The sequence below is a fragment of the Suncus etruscus genome, chromosome 1 (assembly GCF_024139225.1).
Source record: "Suncus etruscus isolate mSunEtr1 chromosome 1, mSunEtr1.pri.cur, whole genome shotgun sequence".
Taxonomy (NCBI): domain Eukaryota; kingdom Metazoa; phylum Chordata; class Mammalia; order Eulipotyphla; family Soricidae; genus Suncus; species Suncus etruscus.
Window position 1 is genome coordinate 98,252,046 of NC_064848.1, and position 18,898 is coordinate 98,270,943.

At 35.4% G+C, this 18,898-nt stretch overlaps 1 protein-coding gene across 3 annotated transcripts in view; it reads right to left on the reverse strand.

Moving 5' to 3' along the window:
• The window catches only part of CDK14 (cyclin dependent kinase 14), a 733,148-nt gene that overhangs the window by 354,261 nt on the left and 359,989 nt on the right, over positions 1 to 18,898 (reverse strand). For all 3 annotated transcript variants that reach the window (XM_049769012.1, XM_049769019.1, XM_049769022.1), the window contains exon 6: positions 12,178 to 12,272. In XM_049769012.1, coding sequence (XP_049624969.1) covers positions 12,178 to 12,272 — 95 coding nt within the window. The remainder of the gene's footprint in view (positions 1 to 12,177; positions 12,273 to 18,898) is intronic.

An 18,898-nucleotide genomic window follows, 5' to 3' on the forward strand; every position in this document is an offset into this window, starting at 1 on the left:
GGCTGGTGTAGCAAGGTTTTGTTTTATACCACAGATAAGTCAGTTTTCCTGTGCTCCCACACAAAAAAAACGATTTTACATCAGCAGATGCAATAAGATCCAGTTACACAGTGCAGAAAGGTCAGAAAAGGAACAACATTTAAGTCCAACACTTCAGATAGCACAGTTCTCTGTGGGCAGTTCCATGAGATAATTCAAGATTTGGGTCTGGCTTATGCAGCCTTACACTTTCATCCATTTATTAATCATCTCACAGGATGTATTAAACACATAAGGAATTTTCAATAAAGTGGGATGAGTATGTATGTGTGAGTCTGTGTGTTTGAAACACTAAGAAAAATTTCTCATCCAATAAATGGTTTTCATTAATTTATCTAGAGAGAATTTTAGTTGCTGCTGTAGAAAACTCTGCCTTGTAAATAGGTTTGAATCCACAAGGTAACTTAAGACCTCTGACATAGAGCTATTTTAATTTCAATGTACTCAAAATCTGAATTGTAAATTTTTTATGGAGAAAATATTTGCTTAGATAGGAAAAAAGGCTATACAGAGAAAAAAGTAGTTTGCTATAAATAAAATCTAAAGTAACATAAATAAATAAAAAAGTGACTCTGTTATCCCTTAGTTATTATCCTTAACTAGTAAAACTTATAATTTCTCCTCCTGCCCTAAATGTCCCTCCTTCATACCTCTAATTAGAATCGCTATGTCACTAAGACAGACAATAGGCCCTAGAGACAGCCCTCACCCTTAATAAAGTCCAATCTATCCAGATGAGAGCTTCTGATCTAACAGTTTTACTTGGCATCACAAATTATATTCTTTTCTCACTAGTGTTTCCTGGTCCAATGTGAGACAGCATCAATTGATCTATAACAATGAAGCACCCCTGTCTTCAATTCATGAAACTTTCTTCTAATTTTTCTATGTTCAATCACCTATGTTATTTTAATTATTGACTGCTACACACAAGCTAACTTAAAATTTGTGACTTTAACAATAACCGCGTTCCCTGGGTTGCAGATTCAGAAGACATGGGAAGACCCACATCCTGGCTCCAGGGGAGGTCTGTGAACTGGGGATTTCCTTTACCTTCATACCTAATATTATTTTTTGAGGCTATATCCAGCACATCCATCATCTTGCACATCATCTAGTGAGATCCTTTCTCCAAATGGCCTCAAGTACATGAGTCTCCAAAACAATTACAACTCTAACAGGATGCTCAAGAGAACAAGAACAGATCCATCCGGTCTTCCCTAAGCATCAGTCCCAGCACTGGCACAAAGCCATTTCTGCTGTGTTGTCTTACCGGTTAGATCAAGTGACAAACTCATCCTAGATTGGAGCAGGATCCAAACCAATGTGTGAGCATCTGGAAAGAGTTTATTTACGGTCATCCATAATACTGTTATCACACTTTTTGATTTAATCTAAACCCCTCATAAATAGTACCTACAGCATAGAATTTCCAAATGTCTTAGATTTCTTTACTAAACTGTAGAGTCTTCTCCCAACTGTCTTGCAAAATCTTCACTTACATGTATAACAGCTGTCTCAAATGTATCACACTTAAATCTGAGTCGTCATTTGATATGCACACTCCAAAATAAATAAAATGGAGCTGCTGATTCTTCCTTGTTTCTAAAGTTCCATATTAGTGGCTAAAATAATAGTACAAGGGAGTGAAGTGCTTATACTGTATGCAGCAGCCCCCAGTTGAATCTGCAGCACTGCACATGATCCTCTGAATGTGCATCTCTATTATAGGCTAGAAAGAGCCTCAGAGCACCAGAAGATGTGACCCCAAACCCTCCACACCCCAAAATAAATTTAATAAAATTCCACATCAAATTTAATCAGTTCAACCTTAAAAGATACAATCAGAATCTGATTACTGTATGTACTACTGTGTACCTGTGTGTACTTCTAACACATTTCATGCTTATATAACTGCAGGAGCCTCTTTCCTGATTCATCCTTTATTTCAAAACCTGACCACTTTCATTCTATTCTTAAAGAAAGCAGTCAAGAAAAATCATCCTTTTTTATTTTCATCAATCTTTCTCATATATGAGAGTAAAACTGACATCTATATGAGTAAAAAGCCAAAAACTCATTAAAATAAAAATATACAAAGTTTAACATATAATCTGGACTCCAGTGAATCTTGGGATCTTGAATTTTATGCCTTTAACTATCCTCTTTGCTCACTCCATTCAGTCACAAGGTTATGCTGCCCTATACAATCCTATTTAAAATATTTTTACCCTTTACATATGAGAATTCTTCCTTTACCACCTTCATATGTTTTCCTAAATATTTCTAATTTTCACTGGAATACCTTCTCTAGCCATCTCACTTAAATGTGTATGTACACATATACTTTGTCTCATAGGAAATCAGAAAAAATGCCCAACTGGTCCAGGATAATATAATCTGAAAATCAGAATATTGCTAGAGAGCTACAGTTTTTGAGAACAGATGTGGTATAAAATCATGCAAATGTAGAAATCAAAATGTATGAGCAGAGAAATGAAACAATTAAGTAAATGGTGTGACAGGGTGAAAAAACAGAACTTAGCTTTCAGCTGCCAGTTCTGTCTCCTCACATCACACCTATTTTGGACTATCCTTTCTAACCATGAAGATGGTCAACAGCAGCAGGCTGCAGGGTAAAATAGAAAAAGGATTCTTCAGTCAAAGAAGTCCTGGTTCACTTTCTATGGTTTCTGTTAACATAGTTTAGGTATTTTTTTCTCTTTTTCCATTTAGAATATGAGATCTTATTAATGTTGCACTTTTTTTTTCAGGATTTCATTATTTTACAGCCAGCAAAAGAAATATAATGATTGCTCCAATGACTATCATGATTAATTACAAGTTTGTTGCTATTCTCATTATACATAGCTATTAAATGTGCAATGAAAAGTGCTGCTACACTTTACTTTGCCCTCATGTAATTAGAATAGAACAGAGTAGTTATGCAGTAAATACTGGTAACAGATATTACATAATCATGTTTACTATTAATATTCTTATTTCCACTTAGGGAATTTTGTTTCAATATTTCAGTATCAAGTGTAATGGGTAATGTGGCACTTACTATCTTTGGCAAAAAAATAAAACTAAATGCTTAACTTTATGCTGAACTAGAAAATCTGTTAACTCGTTTGCAACTAAATATATCCTAGTTTCAAATATTTTAGGTTATTTTCATACATCTTTGTAAAGACTCCAAACCTTGCACATGTGGCACACACGTGTGCACGCATGCAAGCACACACACACACACACACAACTGTCATACACAATAGCTTACACCATGGTGAAGTCAAATATCTTTTCAAGTATTGAACCAATTTTTTGTTAAAGTTGTCACCTTGACTTTGATAGAAATTGCAGGAGGTGGTATTCAAAATGGCATATTGCCCAGGGATGTGCTACAATGGCAGAGATGTGGGCAACCTGGGAGCAAATTTTTCCAGTGTTTCAGTCTCTCAGCTTGTAGTTCACTATATCCCTTTATTCACCATTTTCTAAGTGTTTAAGAATCTACATTTCAGATCACTGCAGGGGCTTTCCACAGTATTTTAGAGTCAACCTAATAATATCCTATTAGCTGCTACATCACTAAGGACCTCAAGAGTTATTTTGTTATCATGACCTTTCAGTATTATTTCATTATGCTGGCCTACAAAAATTATATAACCTAAAGTATTATCTGTAGGAATAATATGAAACAGCTAGGATTTAAAGTTTTTCTTATAAAACAGAAAACAAACATTGATAATATAAAAAATATAGCCCCTTCACTTCTGAGAAACTAGATTTAAGTGTGTACCTCAAAAATCCATATGGGCAATGGTGGGAATAAATACTGGTCTAGTCTTTTTGGAAAACAATATGTAAATTCCCAAAAAAGCTAGAAATGAGCATTCCTATAATCCATCAATACCACTTCTAGGGATATATGCCAGGGATACAAAAACACAATACAAAAATTCCCTCTGCTACTCCTATGTTGAGCTCAATATTATTTATAATATCCCAGGTGCCAACAACAGATGAGTGGCTATAGAAACTTTAGTACATATACACAATGAAATACTATGCAGCCATTAGAAAAAATAAAGTCATAAAGTTTGCTTATTCACAGCTGGAGATTGGGATTATTATGCTGAGTAAAATGAGCCAGGGGTAAAGGGATAGACATATAATAATTCACTGTTTTGTGGGACATAAGTAAAACAAGAGATAGTATGGTAATAATACTCAGAGACAAGAGAGACAAAGGTCAGGAGGTCCAGTCCAGGGTTAGAGAGCTCACCACAAAAACAGATGAGTCCAATTCGAGTAGAGAAAGTTCTGGTAGGACAATGATAGCTGTTACTGATAAACTCTGGACAAGAACTCAGTGCAGAAAGGGAAGAAAGTGACATGCAAGGCACTACTCCACTAACACTCGTGCAAACCACAATGTAAAAAAAAGATAGATATAGATATATGTAGAGAGACCGAATGAAAGAGAGAAGCAAAAGTGCCTGCCCTAGAGATGGAGGGAGTAGAAGGAAACAGGAAACACTGAAGGACAGGAAGGGTACACTGGAAGTATGGTATACACTGTATGACTGAAACCCAATAATGAACAATTTCGTAATCAGAGTGCTTAATAAAAAATCAACCAGCAATATAAATTGTCACCATGCCCTTTTGCATAGGTACTCTATATAAAGGGAAATGTTATACACACAGAAACAAGCTGCTTATCTACTAGGAATAAGAACCCTTATTTTTCATATCCAGGTTAGCCTTCCACCCTGAACATGTGTCACGTGGACCCAACCAGACGCCATGTGATCAGTGACCGAGAACCCAGTCCAACCAGTCCAACCAGTTCAACCCAGAACCCAGATCCCAGACGTGAAACTGACACAGGTCCCAGCAACAGCACCAGGAACCAGACCTCACCCAGGGAATTTCAAATGCAGTCCAGTATCAACTTGCACAGTATTACCATAACATCCTGACACAAGAAAATGGCCACAACTTGAGCTAGGAGAGGGCTGCCCTATCTCACCACCTAGCGGTTATGATATAATTGGGAGACATTCATCCTTTGCCCTAAGCAAAAACCAAATTGCTATTTACAGAAGAATGACTTTGACAAATATGGACTGGACAGAACACTAGCAAGGGACCAATGAGAAGTTCCTAGACTAGGCCTCTGTTTCAAATTAGTACAAAAACCAAGATCTCTAATCGCAGAGGTCTGACTTTGACAACTGCAACTGAGCAGAACTTCTGAAACCATGCTCAAAGACATAGCCTAGGCTCTGACCTAGAATCTGAGCAAAAAACCAAGCCTACTAATTACAGAAGACTGATTACACAACAGTGATGGAACAGAAATCCTTAAAACCATAAAGAAAACTCTCTCCTAGCCTTTGCTCTCTGTCCTACGCATGTAGCAAGATTTTCAACTACAGAGACAGAATATCATCACCACAGCTGAACGAAAGACTCTGGCACCATAAAAAGACCTTGTGTTTGTAAAAAGAGTGAGTAAGGAGCCTGTAGTTGTTCCCATGGCAGTATACTTCAAGGGAGGAGAAACCATGTATCTCTTAAGCCAAAGGCATTCCTGTTCTAATTTCCCCAATATTTACTGTGACAATGCAAAAAGAAAGAAAAAGGAAGGAAGGAAGGAAGGAAGGAAGGAAGGAAGGAAGGAAGGAAGGAAGGAAGGAAGGATAGGAAGGAAGGAAGGAAGGGAAGGAAGGAAGGAAGGAAGGAAGGAAGGAAGGAAGGAAGAAGGAAGGAAGGAAGGAAGGAAGGAAAGGAAGGAAGGAAGGGAAAGGAAGGAAGGAAGGAAGGAAGGAAGGAAGGAAAGGAAGAAAGAAAGAAAGAAGAAAGAAAGAAAGAAAGAAAGAAAGAAAGAAAGAAAGAAAGAAAGAAAGAAAGAAAGAAAGAAAGAAAGAAAGAAAGAAAGAAAGAAAGAAAGAAAGAAAGAAAGAAGAAAAACGAAGAAAGAAAAAAAGAAAAGAGAAACAACCCTTTTTAAGAAGTTGCTGGTCTGATTTTTTTTGTTTGTTTGTTTTTTTGTTTTTTGGGTCACACCTGGCAGTGCTCAGGGGTTACTCCTGGCTCTACACTCAGAAATCGCTCCTGTCAGGCTTGAAGGACCATATGGGATGCCAGGATTCGAACCACCATCCTTCTGCATGCAAGGCAAACACGCTACCTCCATGCTATCTCTCTGACCGCCTGATTTTTTTCTTGTTTTTTTCTTTTGTTTCTTTGGGGTTTTTTTGTTTTTGTTTTTGATGTTTTTGTTTGTTTCTTCGTAGCTGATGGCTTTGGTTTTTTGTTTATTCTTTTTTTTTAATTCTTTTTATACTATTGTTGTCACTCCCTCATTGGTTTTCTGTTGTTTTGTTTTGTTTTTGTCTTGTCTTGTTTTGTTTTGTTACCTTTTTTCTTCATTTTTCTTCTCCTTTCTTCTTCCAAATGGATACTTACAGCACCTAAATGGACTCCTCCCATATCCTTTCTTATATCTTCAGTAGAGCCACATTACGGAAATCACCTTGATCAGTATCATAATTGGAGGAAGAAAAATGATGGTACCAAGACCAGACAGTTGTATGTTCATTTGGTGGAAAGGAAATATGATCAGACTTGAATACCAAATCCAAAGTCAATGACAACAGAATTGATACCGAGTCTACATTAAGCTGTACAAGGGGGGAACAGTTGTACTAACATTACGGGGTGTAAAGAAGAAAGAAGTGGGATGCATGTTGGGAACAGGGATAGAGGGAGGACAACACTGGTGGTGGGAATGCCCCTCATTCATTATCACTATGTGCCTAAAATTTACTGTGAAAGATTTATAATTCACTTTGACCACAATAAAAAAAAAGAAATATATACACATTATATGATTTATATGCTCTAGGTTTAAATTATTAGAAAAAATTGTCCATGGGAATTTAATTCTTTTTTTTTTTTTTTTTTTGGTTTTTGGGTCACATCCGGTGACGCTCAGGGGTTACTCCTGGCTATATAGAAGTCGCTCCTGGCTTGGGGGACCATATGGGATGCCGGGGGATCGAACCACGGTCCGTCCTAGGCTAGCGCAGGTAAGGCAGGCACCTTACCTTTAGCGCCACCGCCCGGCCCCGGGAATTTAATTCTTAAGTCCAAAGGACAAATTTAATTTCTCAAAGGAAACTCCAACAACTTTTATTGTCCAAATAAATACAATAATATATAATAAATCTTGAATTATTAATGAAAATAGGGTTTTAATGGAAACAAGATTTGTTTTTAATAAACACTAATCACTCACTGTTCAAAATAAAAGGTACTATTACATAGAATCTTAAAACCAACATTTTTTGATTTTCTGTTTTGTTCTGTAATTATACCCAGGGGTGCTCTAAGACAATTCCCAGATCTGTGATCAGTGTAACTCAGTTCTTTGTAACGCCAGTTGGTGCTCAATGAACCACCAAGTGGTGCTGGGGATCAAACCTGAGCCTTCTACATGCAAAATATGCACTGAGCACATTGAATCTTCTGTTCAATCTCAAACCAACATTTAAAAAATATAACTTTTATGTTAGCAATACCAGGATTAAGTTTAAGTAATTAATCATTTAATTGCATGGTATTTGATTTTAGACCTTCTTAAATAGCATAGTTTTGTTCTTGTGTCTGGAGAGATGTTTTTCTTAGTTTTAAAAGATCCTAGGTGGCAGAGCAATAATATAGAATATAGGGCACTTGCCTTGCATACCCAAATTCAGTCTCCATTCCATACTTTTCCCCATTCCCTGAGTAATCCCTCAGCATAGGAGTAAATCCTACATATTGCTTGGTGTGCCCTCCTCTCTGCAAAAAATCCTAGGTTTGGGGAATTGTACACAAGTATTTTATTTGTTTGGCATGCAAACAAACCCAGTTCAGACTCTGGCAATAGGTTAGTCCTCCAAACATCACCAAGAGTTATTCCTGGCATAGAACCAGAAGTAATTTATGGGCACAGTTAAATATGATCCTCAAAAAAAAAATTCCCAGCGAAATACCTGCATATGGTCCATATTGTAACTTGTAAGTTTGCCTCATAGTAAAGCAGAACATTTAAAATTAATTTAATAGCATATAGCCAGGTTTTGATATGTCTACAGAAATTATTTAAATTATAAAACAGTTTCACTCTATTCAATAGTTAGCTGTACTCAGAAATTTACATGTAAAATAAGGGAGAATTATGAGAAGTAAGAAGATTCTGTTTCCTTTCTCTCCTCAAAAAAAGCTCAATAAGTATATTTGTAGGGTCAGCATTGTAGATAACACTGTAGTGATTATTCAGAGTAAGAAGAGTCAGAACAGAGAAGCAGAGTGATGGCAAAGCAGGTAGGGCACTAGCCTTGTACACAACAAACCCATGTTTGATCCCCAGCATCCCAAATGATTTCCTGAGCCCACCAGAAGTGATTCCTCAGTGCACAACTAGGAGTAAACCATAAGGACCACCATATCTGGTGGTATCCAAAACATAACAAAAAGAATCAAAAAATAAGAGAAGTCAGAATTTATATGCCAACGTATCTAGGAAGAACACTTTTTTGTTTAGTTTTTGGGTCACACCTGGCAGCGCTCAGAGTTTACTCCTGGCTCCACACTCAGAAATCGCTCCTTGCAGGCTCAGGGGACCATATGGGATACCAGGATTCTAACCACCATCCTTCTGCATTCAAGGAAAATGCCCTACCTCCATGCTTTCTTGCCCCTAGGAAGAGCACTTTAATTTCCTAATCCTCAGGCTATTCTTCTTAAAGTCAAAATAGTCCAATATGTGACATCAAGAGATCATGGAGTTCAGGGACAACTCACTAGCAAAAGCACTTGCTTGGCATGATGAGGATTAGAGTTCAGTCACCACAGCCACCATGTACACCCAGCACAGTCCTGGGAGCTCTTTTGTTTTCTGGTCCCAAGCATTGCAACAAGTTGTGTGATTTCCTGCCCCACAACCAGGTATGTGTGAGCACTCCAACTTTTTTAAAAAAGTAGAAGTTCTTGCAAGCATTTACTTAAGAGTGTGAATACCACAACCAACCATGTGTATAGCTACATATCATAGTCACACAACCATTTCAAAAAAGGAAAAACACTAATAATTAGCATAAAGCAGCTCCCAGCACAATGTTTAGCATCAAAGGCAATGCCATTTACTTTTAAGATTTTAATAATGTGGTCATTCTTAAATTTAAAGATTTATGAAAGTTCCTTCTTTGAAGTCTTGATCTCTATCTGGAGTACACAGTCCTATTTTTTCCTTTACCCTACCCTACCCTACCCTACCCTACCCTACCCTACCCTATCCTATCCTATCCTATCCTAGATCTACTCTAATTCTCAAGTCAGTTCATCTTTCCAATGCAATGAAATATGTAACAGGCATGAGATGAGAGTGAAATAGAATTAATTTTTGCAAGATACTCTGAGAAAGATAATTTGATTAAAATAATTTATTAAAGTTTATGAGACTCTTGATTTTCCTAAGATTGCAATATATATGCAGTCAGTAATTAGAACAAAGTTTAAAAGAAAAACAAATCCTTTAGGAAGCCAATGTTGTACTGACTGATGATCACATAATTGAAAGAGTTTATACACTTCATAGTCTAGAAGGGAAGACTCTCTTCAAGTGTCATATTCCTTAAAAAATAAATATTATTAAGGTGCTAATGCTTACAACAGTGTTGATGTAATGCCTCTAATGTGAAAGGGGTTAACTTATATTATTTTTAGTGTACCTCTTTCTGCCCTTCTCCCAGTCATCCTCACTTTCTACAGCCAGGAGCTCTTTTGTCTCCCTCTGTGTCCAATCTGATTTTAGGTGACATTTAACTTAAACAAAAATCAAACTTCAGTTGTTGCAACAAAATATGCTTCCCTAGAGAGATAAAAAGGATAGGAGCTGAAAAGAGCAGAAAGACAAGAGAAGGAAAAGGCAAACTAACACTAAAAACATAAGAAGGCAAAGTTAAGAGGACACTTTTGGGGGAAAAGAGGCAGGCAGCATAATCATAAGGCAATAACGATAAATTTTCCTCATCTACTAACAGATCAGGGTTAAGATATATCTTAACTTTAGAAAAGAAATTAGGAATAAAATGTTGCCTTTTTAATAATGTACATGTCCATAGTTATTTGGTGGTTTATGAAGTCCCGGGTTGTCTAAACTAGAATTGGCACTAGGGTAATTTGCATGCACCTAACCCAAAACCCCATATGGTTCTCCAAGTTCCTATAGGAGTGACCTGAGTGCAGTGATCACTGAGCACAGAGCAAGAGGTAAGTCAGTCACACCAGTGAATGTGCGCCCACCCCAGGAAAAGGAATTGGGGCACGGAAAAATTTCACTCACACTCATAAAAATTATATTTAAAATTGAAACTTGCTAAAGAGCTCAGTGGTAGAAGAATCAATTTGTTTGTGAGAACTTAGATTGATTGTTGGCACTCACAAAAAATAGATTTTTAGGGGCCAAAGAGATAGCATGGAGGTAGCGTGTTTGTCTTGCATGCAGAAGGATGGTGGTTTGAATCCCGGCATCCCATATGGTCCCCCGAGCCTGCGGGAGTGATTTCTGAGCATAAAGCCAGGAGTAACCCCTGAGCATTGCTGGGTGTGACCCAAACATAATTTTTTTAAAAAGTAGTTACATTTAATTAATGAGTAAATATTACAGTACATAGAATGTCTTTCCTTATGACTTTATCTCACAGAAAAAAAATCATCAAATGGTATCTTATTGAAGATTAAAATATTTATCCTCACAAATATATTTACATTTTTATTAGTTTATCTACCTACCAATGTTATTGATTTTAAAAGGCAAATTACTTTTATTTAAATTTAATTATCCGATTGAGGGAGAGGAAGAAAGAAAGTAGATTTTTTCAAAAATAATTTTTTACAAAGCATTGCAAAAGTTATTCAAGCACACAAAGAAAAATCTAGGTTGAATTGAAATATCATAATGGAAATATGACACCAAAATTCCAATTCTAAATCAGCTGAATACATTATTGACTTCAAAACTGTAGATTGACAAAAGAAATAATATTTGCATTGATGTATGAATCTGCACCTATTCTTACTGGCACATAATATATGCAACCATTTGCTTTAGCTGTCCTTCTAGCCACATTACCATATTATTCAAATGTATCTATCATTTTTATGTAAATAGGCAGAATGAATGGCTCCTTCATATAACAACAATTTTCAAATGACAAACAGACACAGGCAGACTTTAGCAGACACTAAATTGATGCAAATATTCATTCTAGTATATATATATATATTAAGAAAAAAAGGAAAGTTTTAATATTTGAAAGTAAAAAAGTAGTAATTGAAAAATGGGACCTTAATACAATCACAATACTAACAGTGATTCTCAATATAAATCTCCACCAATGTCATTTGTATCTTATAAATTACATGTTCTCAGATCCATCTGTGAAAATTGGGATGTTAATTATTATGGTTACATTTCATGACTCCACAGTTAAATGCTATAGTGGTGCTACACAAATACCATATGTTTTTCTTAGAGAAACAGAGAAAGATTAATTATGAGTTCAAGTCCAAATCTTCTAGCAGAAATACTCTCAACACAATAAGATCATTATATTGTGTGCTATGCAAATTGGAAGCTGTAATTAATAGCTGAAATACCAACTGAGGGAAAATTCATGAAGCCTAAATTGTAAGTATCTGGCTTTCTTACACAGACTCCCTAATAAAGATGCTTTTAAAGAAACCAAGTTGCAAACCCAAAGCAAATATAAATCTTTTTTATTCTTTGGTCTAAAATTCTTTTGGTACAGGGATTCACATCATGCTACTTAATCCTATTTGATTAAACAAATAAAAAGTAAAATGTATTCTATTACCATATAGTAATAAACAGATGATGTATTTAGTAAAAATTCAATTTACTATTTTCCTGGTGTTTTGTTGTATCATTCAACATTATGTAAAGATATATATCCTGTACTCAGAATGCTTGAGCATTTCACACTAACAATAAAACTCAATGATAATTATGTACAAATATCTGTATTTGACAGACCCAATTCTTAATTTACTCACCACATATTCAAACACAAGTGTCAGTGTCTCCTTGGTGTGGATGATATCATGAAGCAGCACTATGTTAGCATGTTTTAGTCCTTTTAATAAAGAAGCTGAAAAATAAAGAAAGCAAAAAGATCATTTATCATGACTAAAAAAAAAACAGATGATACGTTTCATTATCATTTTGGCATACTGTCAGTTTAAACCTTTATTTTTCATTTCAAGATTCATTCTAGTCAGAGTTTTAATTTTTTTTTTTGTGGTGGCAGAAATTGAACCTTATTCTTGTAATACAAGTGCTCTACTGCTCAGTTACATCCCTGGGCCTGGTTTCAATTTAAGTGTGTTAAGGCTTATATTATTTCCTAAGAAATTGGGCTTTTCCTACTAGAAATGAAGACTATATGACATAGATATTTTACTAATGTTGAATGGGCAACTCTATAAATTTCACTTGATACTATTGGTTGATGATGATTTGAGCTTTACCATACATTGTTTATCTTCTGAATGGTAGTTCTCTCATTAATCAAGCTAGCTAGTATTCATGTTTCCAACTGTTGAATTTCTCATTTGAATTCTGCCAGTTTTTGCTTTGCATATTTTACAACTCTAGGGTTTACTTCATAAATACTGCAATCTCTCTTAATAAACTGCCCCTTTGTCAATACATAACTTCCTCTTTGCTAGTCAGTTTGAGCTGATGTTATTATACTTATGTTCTCTTACCTTTTATAAAATTAATTGCTTTACTTAAAGATCATGGTTACAAAATGTTCATCATACAGTTGGTTTTTTTTTTCACAATTTCAAAGTGTTCATAATTTAATTTCAGTTATATACTATACAGCACCCTTTACCAGTACACATTTTCCACCACTAATGTTCCAGTTTTCCTCCCACCCTCCCCGCTGCTTGCCTCTAGGTCACTTCTTGTCCAGAGAGTGATCATTTCCAACTATCATTATCATAGTGGTCCCTTCACTGCCCTTACTGCACTCCCCCACTCTTTGTGGTGAGGTTCCTAGCATAGATTGATCCTCCTAGTCCTTGTCTCTATTGTCTTTGGAAACTATTACCATATCAAATTGTATTTTTATACCCTATACACGAGTGCGATAATTTTTGTCTATTCCTTTCCCTCTGGCTCATTTTGTTCAGCATAATTCCTCCATATCAATTCAGATATAAGTAAATTTCATGGCTTCATATTTCCAAACATATTGCTTTTTATTAATGTTTGCATTTTCTGTCTTTTCAACTAGAAATTTTTCTATTTTTTAGACATCTAGCAATGTTCAGGGACACTCTGCATGGGGATCACTCCAGTAGTGTTCTGGGTTTTGTGTGGTGCTAGGGATCAAATCTGGGACTCCTGCAAAGCATGTATTCAACTTTTGAATTATTACTTCATCCTCTGAACCATATTTTTGAGAGGGATTCACCAGCAGTGCTGAGTGCCACCAGTATTTTAACAACAAAGGTCATCACTGTCGATATTGAACCTGAAGTCTTCTGCCTGCCAGAATGTGTTCCATCCCTTGGAGTTATCTTGCCAGCCCTATGTAGTTCATCTTTTCCAGATATTTTTTTTTACAACTGATGAATATCATTATATTTGAAGTGAGTGAGTTTCTTGTTTTTTAATCTGATTGAGCTTCTTATTTTATTTTTTAATATCTTTATTTAAACATTGTGATTACATATATAATTGTAGTTGGGTTTCAATCATGTAAAGAACACCCCTCCTTCACCAGTACAACATTCCCATCACCAATGTCCCAAATCTCCCTCCTCCCTACCCCACCCCCACCTGTACTCAAGACCAGCTTTCTACTCATTTTTAACACAAGCCCCCTTACATCTACAGCTTCCCAAATTCAAAGACTAGCCAACTGGCAATTTCACAAAACGGCAAGGAATAGAAGTTCTTGTCTCTTAAATGACATTCTTTATCCAGGCAAACATTCCTTAACTAGATTATCTATAATCAGTCCATTTTTGATATGATTAACTTAAAAAATAAAAATACTAAAAATTTAGTTTTAATAAACACCATCAAAGAAAAATTGAGCTTTAAAGAATAATTTTTGAACCACCTCCCAATACCAAATAGTGATATATGCATGACAGGATTAAAAAGGCTGGAAATTATTATATGACACTACTTATTAATTATATAATAGGCATATTTACCCTATATCTTTCTGTGTAAAAAAGAAAACTATTGGGGCTGGAAAGATAATAGCAGACTATATAATATATAGTACATAATATATTATATACAATTATATATAATATAACATAATATAATATATTACATTATATATTATAAATTATATATATTTATATATAATATATATATTATATAACATTATATATTATATATTATATAACATTATATTATATTATGTTAATAATATAAATATATATATTATATAATACAATAAGTTATGGTGATTTTTATCCCCAGCACCACATATGGTCTCCCAATTAGTTCAGCAAGGGTCAATCCTGAGCACAGATTTAGAAATAGCCCTTGAGCACTAGGGGCTATGGCTCAGCCACTCTTCCCAATGATCCAAGATGGATATGAAAAAAAAAACTTTTTTGTGAAAGCAACCCATTTTAGAGAATATCAATACCCATATTATCAATGACTTTATTCTGAAATAGCACCATAACCAGAGAGTGTTCCTCCTATATGATTGACTTTTGCCATCATTATTTTAGTAACACCATGCCTTAAAGTGTGGTATACAAACTCAATCCCAAAGGTAAGAAGGAAAATGTATTGCAATATATTGCACTGCATACTTTAACCACTCATAATGTAACACTATTTTTCCTCTTCTCATAGTTATGTCTTCATAACCATTATTAACCACTGAATTTGTCCAATAACTTCAGTAAAATAAAAATGATATAATCACTCACTCAACTTGGGAAAAAATTTTCCTGATGGCAACTAATATCATACGGAAAAATACTATCTGGATATATAAATTGACCATTATATCTGAAAACTGCAAGATTTCTCAACAATGACAGTTTTAGATATATAAATATTATTGTATACATGCACAGTTACATATATACTAAGATACACAGTCAGTTAAACAAGTAGCAGTATATATCTTGAAGGCAAGTTCTTTTTCTTTTGGAATTAACATTCTCATATTCAGAAAAGAATCATCAGGGGCTGAGAGATAGTACAGCAGTAGGGCATTTGCCTTGCATGCAGCCAATCCAGGACAGATGGTGGCTTAAATCCCCACATCCCATATTGTTCCCGAGCCTGCCTGGAGCTATTTCTGAGCATAGAGCCAAGAGTAACCTTTGAGAGCTGCTGGGTGTGACCCAAAAAAATAATAAAAATTAAAAAAGAAGGAAAAGAAAAGAAAAGTAAAGAATCATCACTAATTTTAAAGGCAGTGGCCAAACTAAGGTATAAAAAAAGCAGAAAACAATGTATGGCATCTACCAACATCAGTTTCAGTGGCAGACCTGACTAACGTGGAGATTGCCAATGCAACAGCTACTGATCTTAGTAAAGTGCCAAATTCCTGCTAGGATCATGCAAGTTTCTAGCTTGGGCTGCCAAATCAGTCTGTTGATTAACATCTATAGACCTAAGAGCCCAGATGTCTCCTTTTTAAAGATAAACAGTGTCAAAATAATACTACATGTATGGCTAATAATATCACAAATATGCCACATGTTATTTTCTCATCACATACATACAAAACAGATCCTGTAACACTGGTGTTAATTCCAGCATGCTTGGTTCCTCTCAAATGTTTTGCTACTGTTATTTAGGGAGCACACCTGGCAGTGTTCAGGTCTTACTTCTGGCTTTGTACACATGGATCATTCGTAGAGGGCTCAGAGGACCATATGGGCATCTAGAAATCAAAACCAGGTATGCAAAGAAGTGCCTTTCCCTGAATGCTATCTCAAATTTTAAGAGACCATATGGCAATTCCAATTCACTTCACCATTGTCATACAAAAAGTACAAGTATAGATGACATATGAAGATTGCAGAGTCAGAGAAATAGCTCAAAGGACCAGAGCACAAAATTTACATGCAGGAGCCTTGGGTTCAATCCCTAGCATTAAAATTTGATTTCCTAAGTACCACTGGGAGTGGTCCTTGAACATCTAGCATAAAGTAGCTCTTGAGCATCATTGGATATGACCTCAAAAAAATACTTGTAAATAGGGTTGAGAATGAAAATTTAACAATAGCCATGAGGTGATAGTACTGATACAAATACCAAAACTTAAAATCACTCTGGCTCATAAAATAGCCTCTGGCAGTGTCAAGACTTTGTTAGAAGGATCCAGCCCTCCACCAACCAGTCATATTCAATCTCCCAATTTGAGTATGAATATCTTAAAATTCCACTCTGAATTGGGAGAAAGTACATTTTACCTAACTGTTACCATGATTAAAATAAAATCTGGATTAATGCAGAAATTAAAAATCAGTTCCTATCGTAGTGCTGGTTTTATTTGTGGAGGTCATACAGTGGTCCTCAGAGTTCAGGGGTCACTCCCAGTGGTGACTGTGCTATGATCAAATTAAGGGTTCAGGAAAACAAAGCATGAACTCAAGTCCTTTCAGATTCTAGTTGTAATCATTGTTAATAAGTAAGCAGTGTTAATCAAAAAAGAAAAACAAAACATGCTGAAACTTTACCCCCTCTCAATGCCTGAAGGTACTCAGAACACAATTACTGCTATTTCCATTTCTTGTTTCTGCAGAAGTCTCTAGCAAGGTTGTTTGCATTTGTGAAGCTCAACATTTCTAGTATTTACTTGCTATTTGCATATAGCAAGTTGATCTTTGCAAAGGTAAATAGAAACAGCATTACCTAGGACATGGACATAGAGTTGTGGGTCATTTTGATAGCTTTATCTGGGAATAACCAGGAATGCTAAAATTAAGAATCTTTTGTAGGGAGTAAATTAATTTTAATGTAGGCAAGTAACTATTTAGATAAGATATCATTTCAACAATTTACATTAATGTGTTATTTAAGAATGAATTAGAGACTGATATAGGCTCTGTGCTGTACTAGGTTAAGAAAGGAAATCCTGGGGCTGAAGCAACTGATGAGTAGAACACTTGCCTTGCACATGGCTGATACAGGTTTCATTCTAGCATCCCATAGAGCCCTCTGTGCCCAATCAGGAATGATTCCTGAGGTCAGAACCAGAAATAGCTCCTGAGCACTGCTGCATGTAGCCCCAAATCAAACCAAATCAAAAGAAACAAAGAAAAGAAATCCTTAAAATGCAAGAATAAGTACCATACCCTAGGGAAGAAAAATTAGTACTAAAGAATCATATTGCTTTTAGACTCTTTTGTAGTATTATTTGATATTAATTGTGTAGTTAAACATCTGTAAGTTTTCACATCTGTTTTTAAAAAGAAGGCCATCACTGGTAATGTTGTTCAGCTCAGGGTCATATGGTAGTGCCTTTAAGATAGTAAGGTGACTGCAATTCAAACTCAGGAGCTCCCACACATTAGAAACATGCTCTGCCACTTAAATGATCTTCCTGGCCTCCATTTGTATGTCTTTCATGTGCTCTTTCAGTTCTTGTTAACAAATCAATTGGTAATGAAGAACTTTTCCATATATATTTTTAAAAGGAATATATCTATGTAAATAATATATAGGATATTGATAAATCAATTATTTATTAAATTTTCTTCCTTCAGTTATCACTAGATTTTGTTGAAAAAAGATATACCTGGGGTAGGGGTGGGGAGAGAGCCCTTCTTTCTCCTTTATGTGTCTACTGATATGGTCTTTCAGACATTTAGCATTAAAGCAGGTTAATTGGCTTTAATGTTAATAGTGTTAAAAGTAACTGCATTTGTGGATAAGGTTTTCTTGGTGAACCAGGTAAATACTTACATTGAACCACATAAACAAACAAAAAGATACTCTTCCCTATGCTGTCTGAAAAGTCTGCTCATATCATGAAAGCTACAAATACCAGCCCATCAATAGGTGTTTCTCCAAATGGAAAGCCACCTCATGCACCTGAAATCAATGAAAACACATTAGGTCCTGTTCCAAATTCATCATGTTGTATGCAATGGGAACAGGACCCAAGAATCATCCAATGCATTTTTTAAAACATCTATTTGATGCTCAGTACTAGGCTGAAGAGAACAGGCAAAATTCGTGCATGTGAAGCATACTTTTAAAATTTAACAGAGCTTTCTATTCAATGCTTTATATCTAGACTTTAAAAATCACTATATGATAATTTTGATATGAATCCTGAATGGGATGGCATGTTTATGTATATTTATGCACTTCATTTCTATTCAGTCCTCCACAATAAAATAAAAAATGGCAAGTCAGCCATTTATAAATGCCCCATCCTTCTCCTCCCCTCTCCTCCTTTCCTTTTAAATTGGATTCTTCCCTATACCCCCCCACACACACAGACACACACAGACACACACACACACACACACACACACACACACAGCTTTCTATGTTGATTGCACTAAAAAAATGTTACGGTATTCTGATGTGTATAGATTTTTAGAAGCTCTATTTAAAACCCCCCAAATAGAACCACTTAAAATTCTTTTCATGTAACTAAATGTTGATAAGGTCAGGATTATATGATTGTTTCAGTCCTACAATAATTTCTAAAATCTATGAAAGAGTAAGGATTTATGTAAAATGCTTGCAGTTAGTACT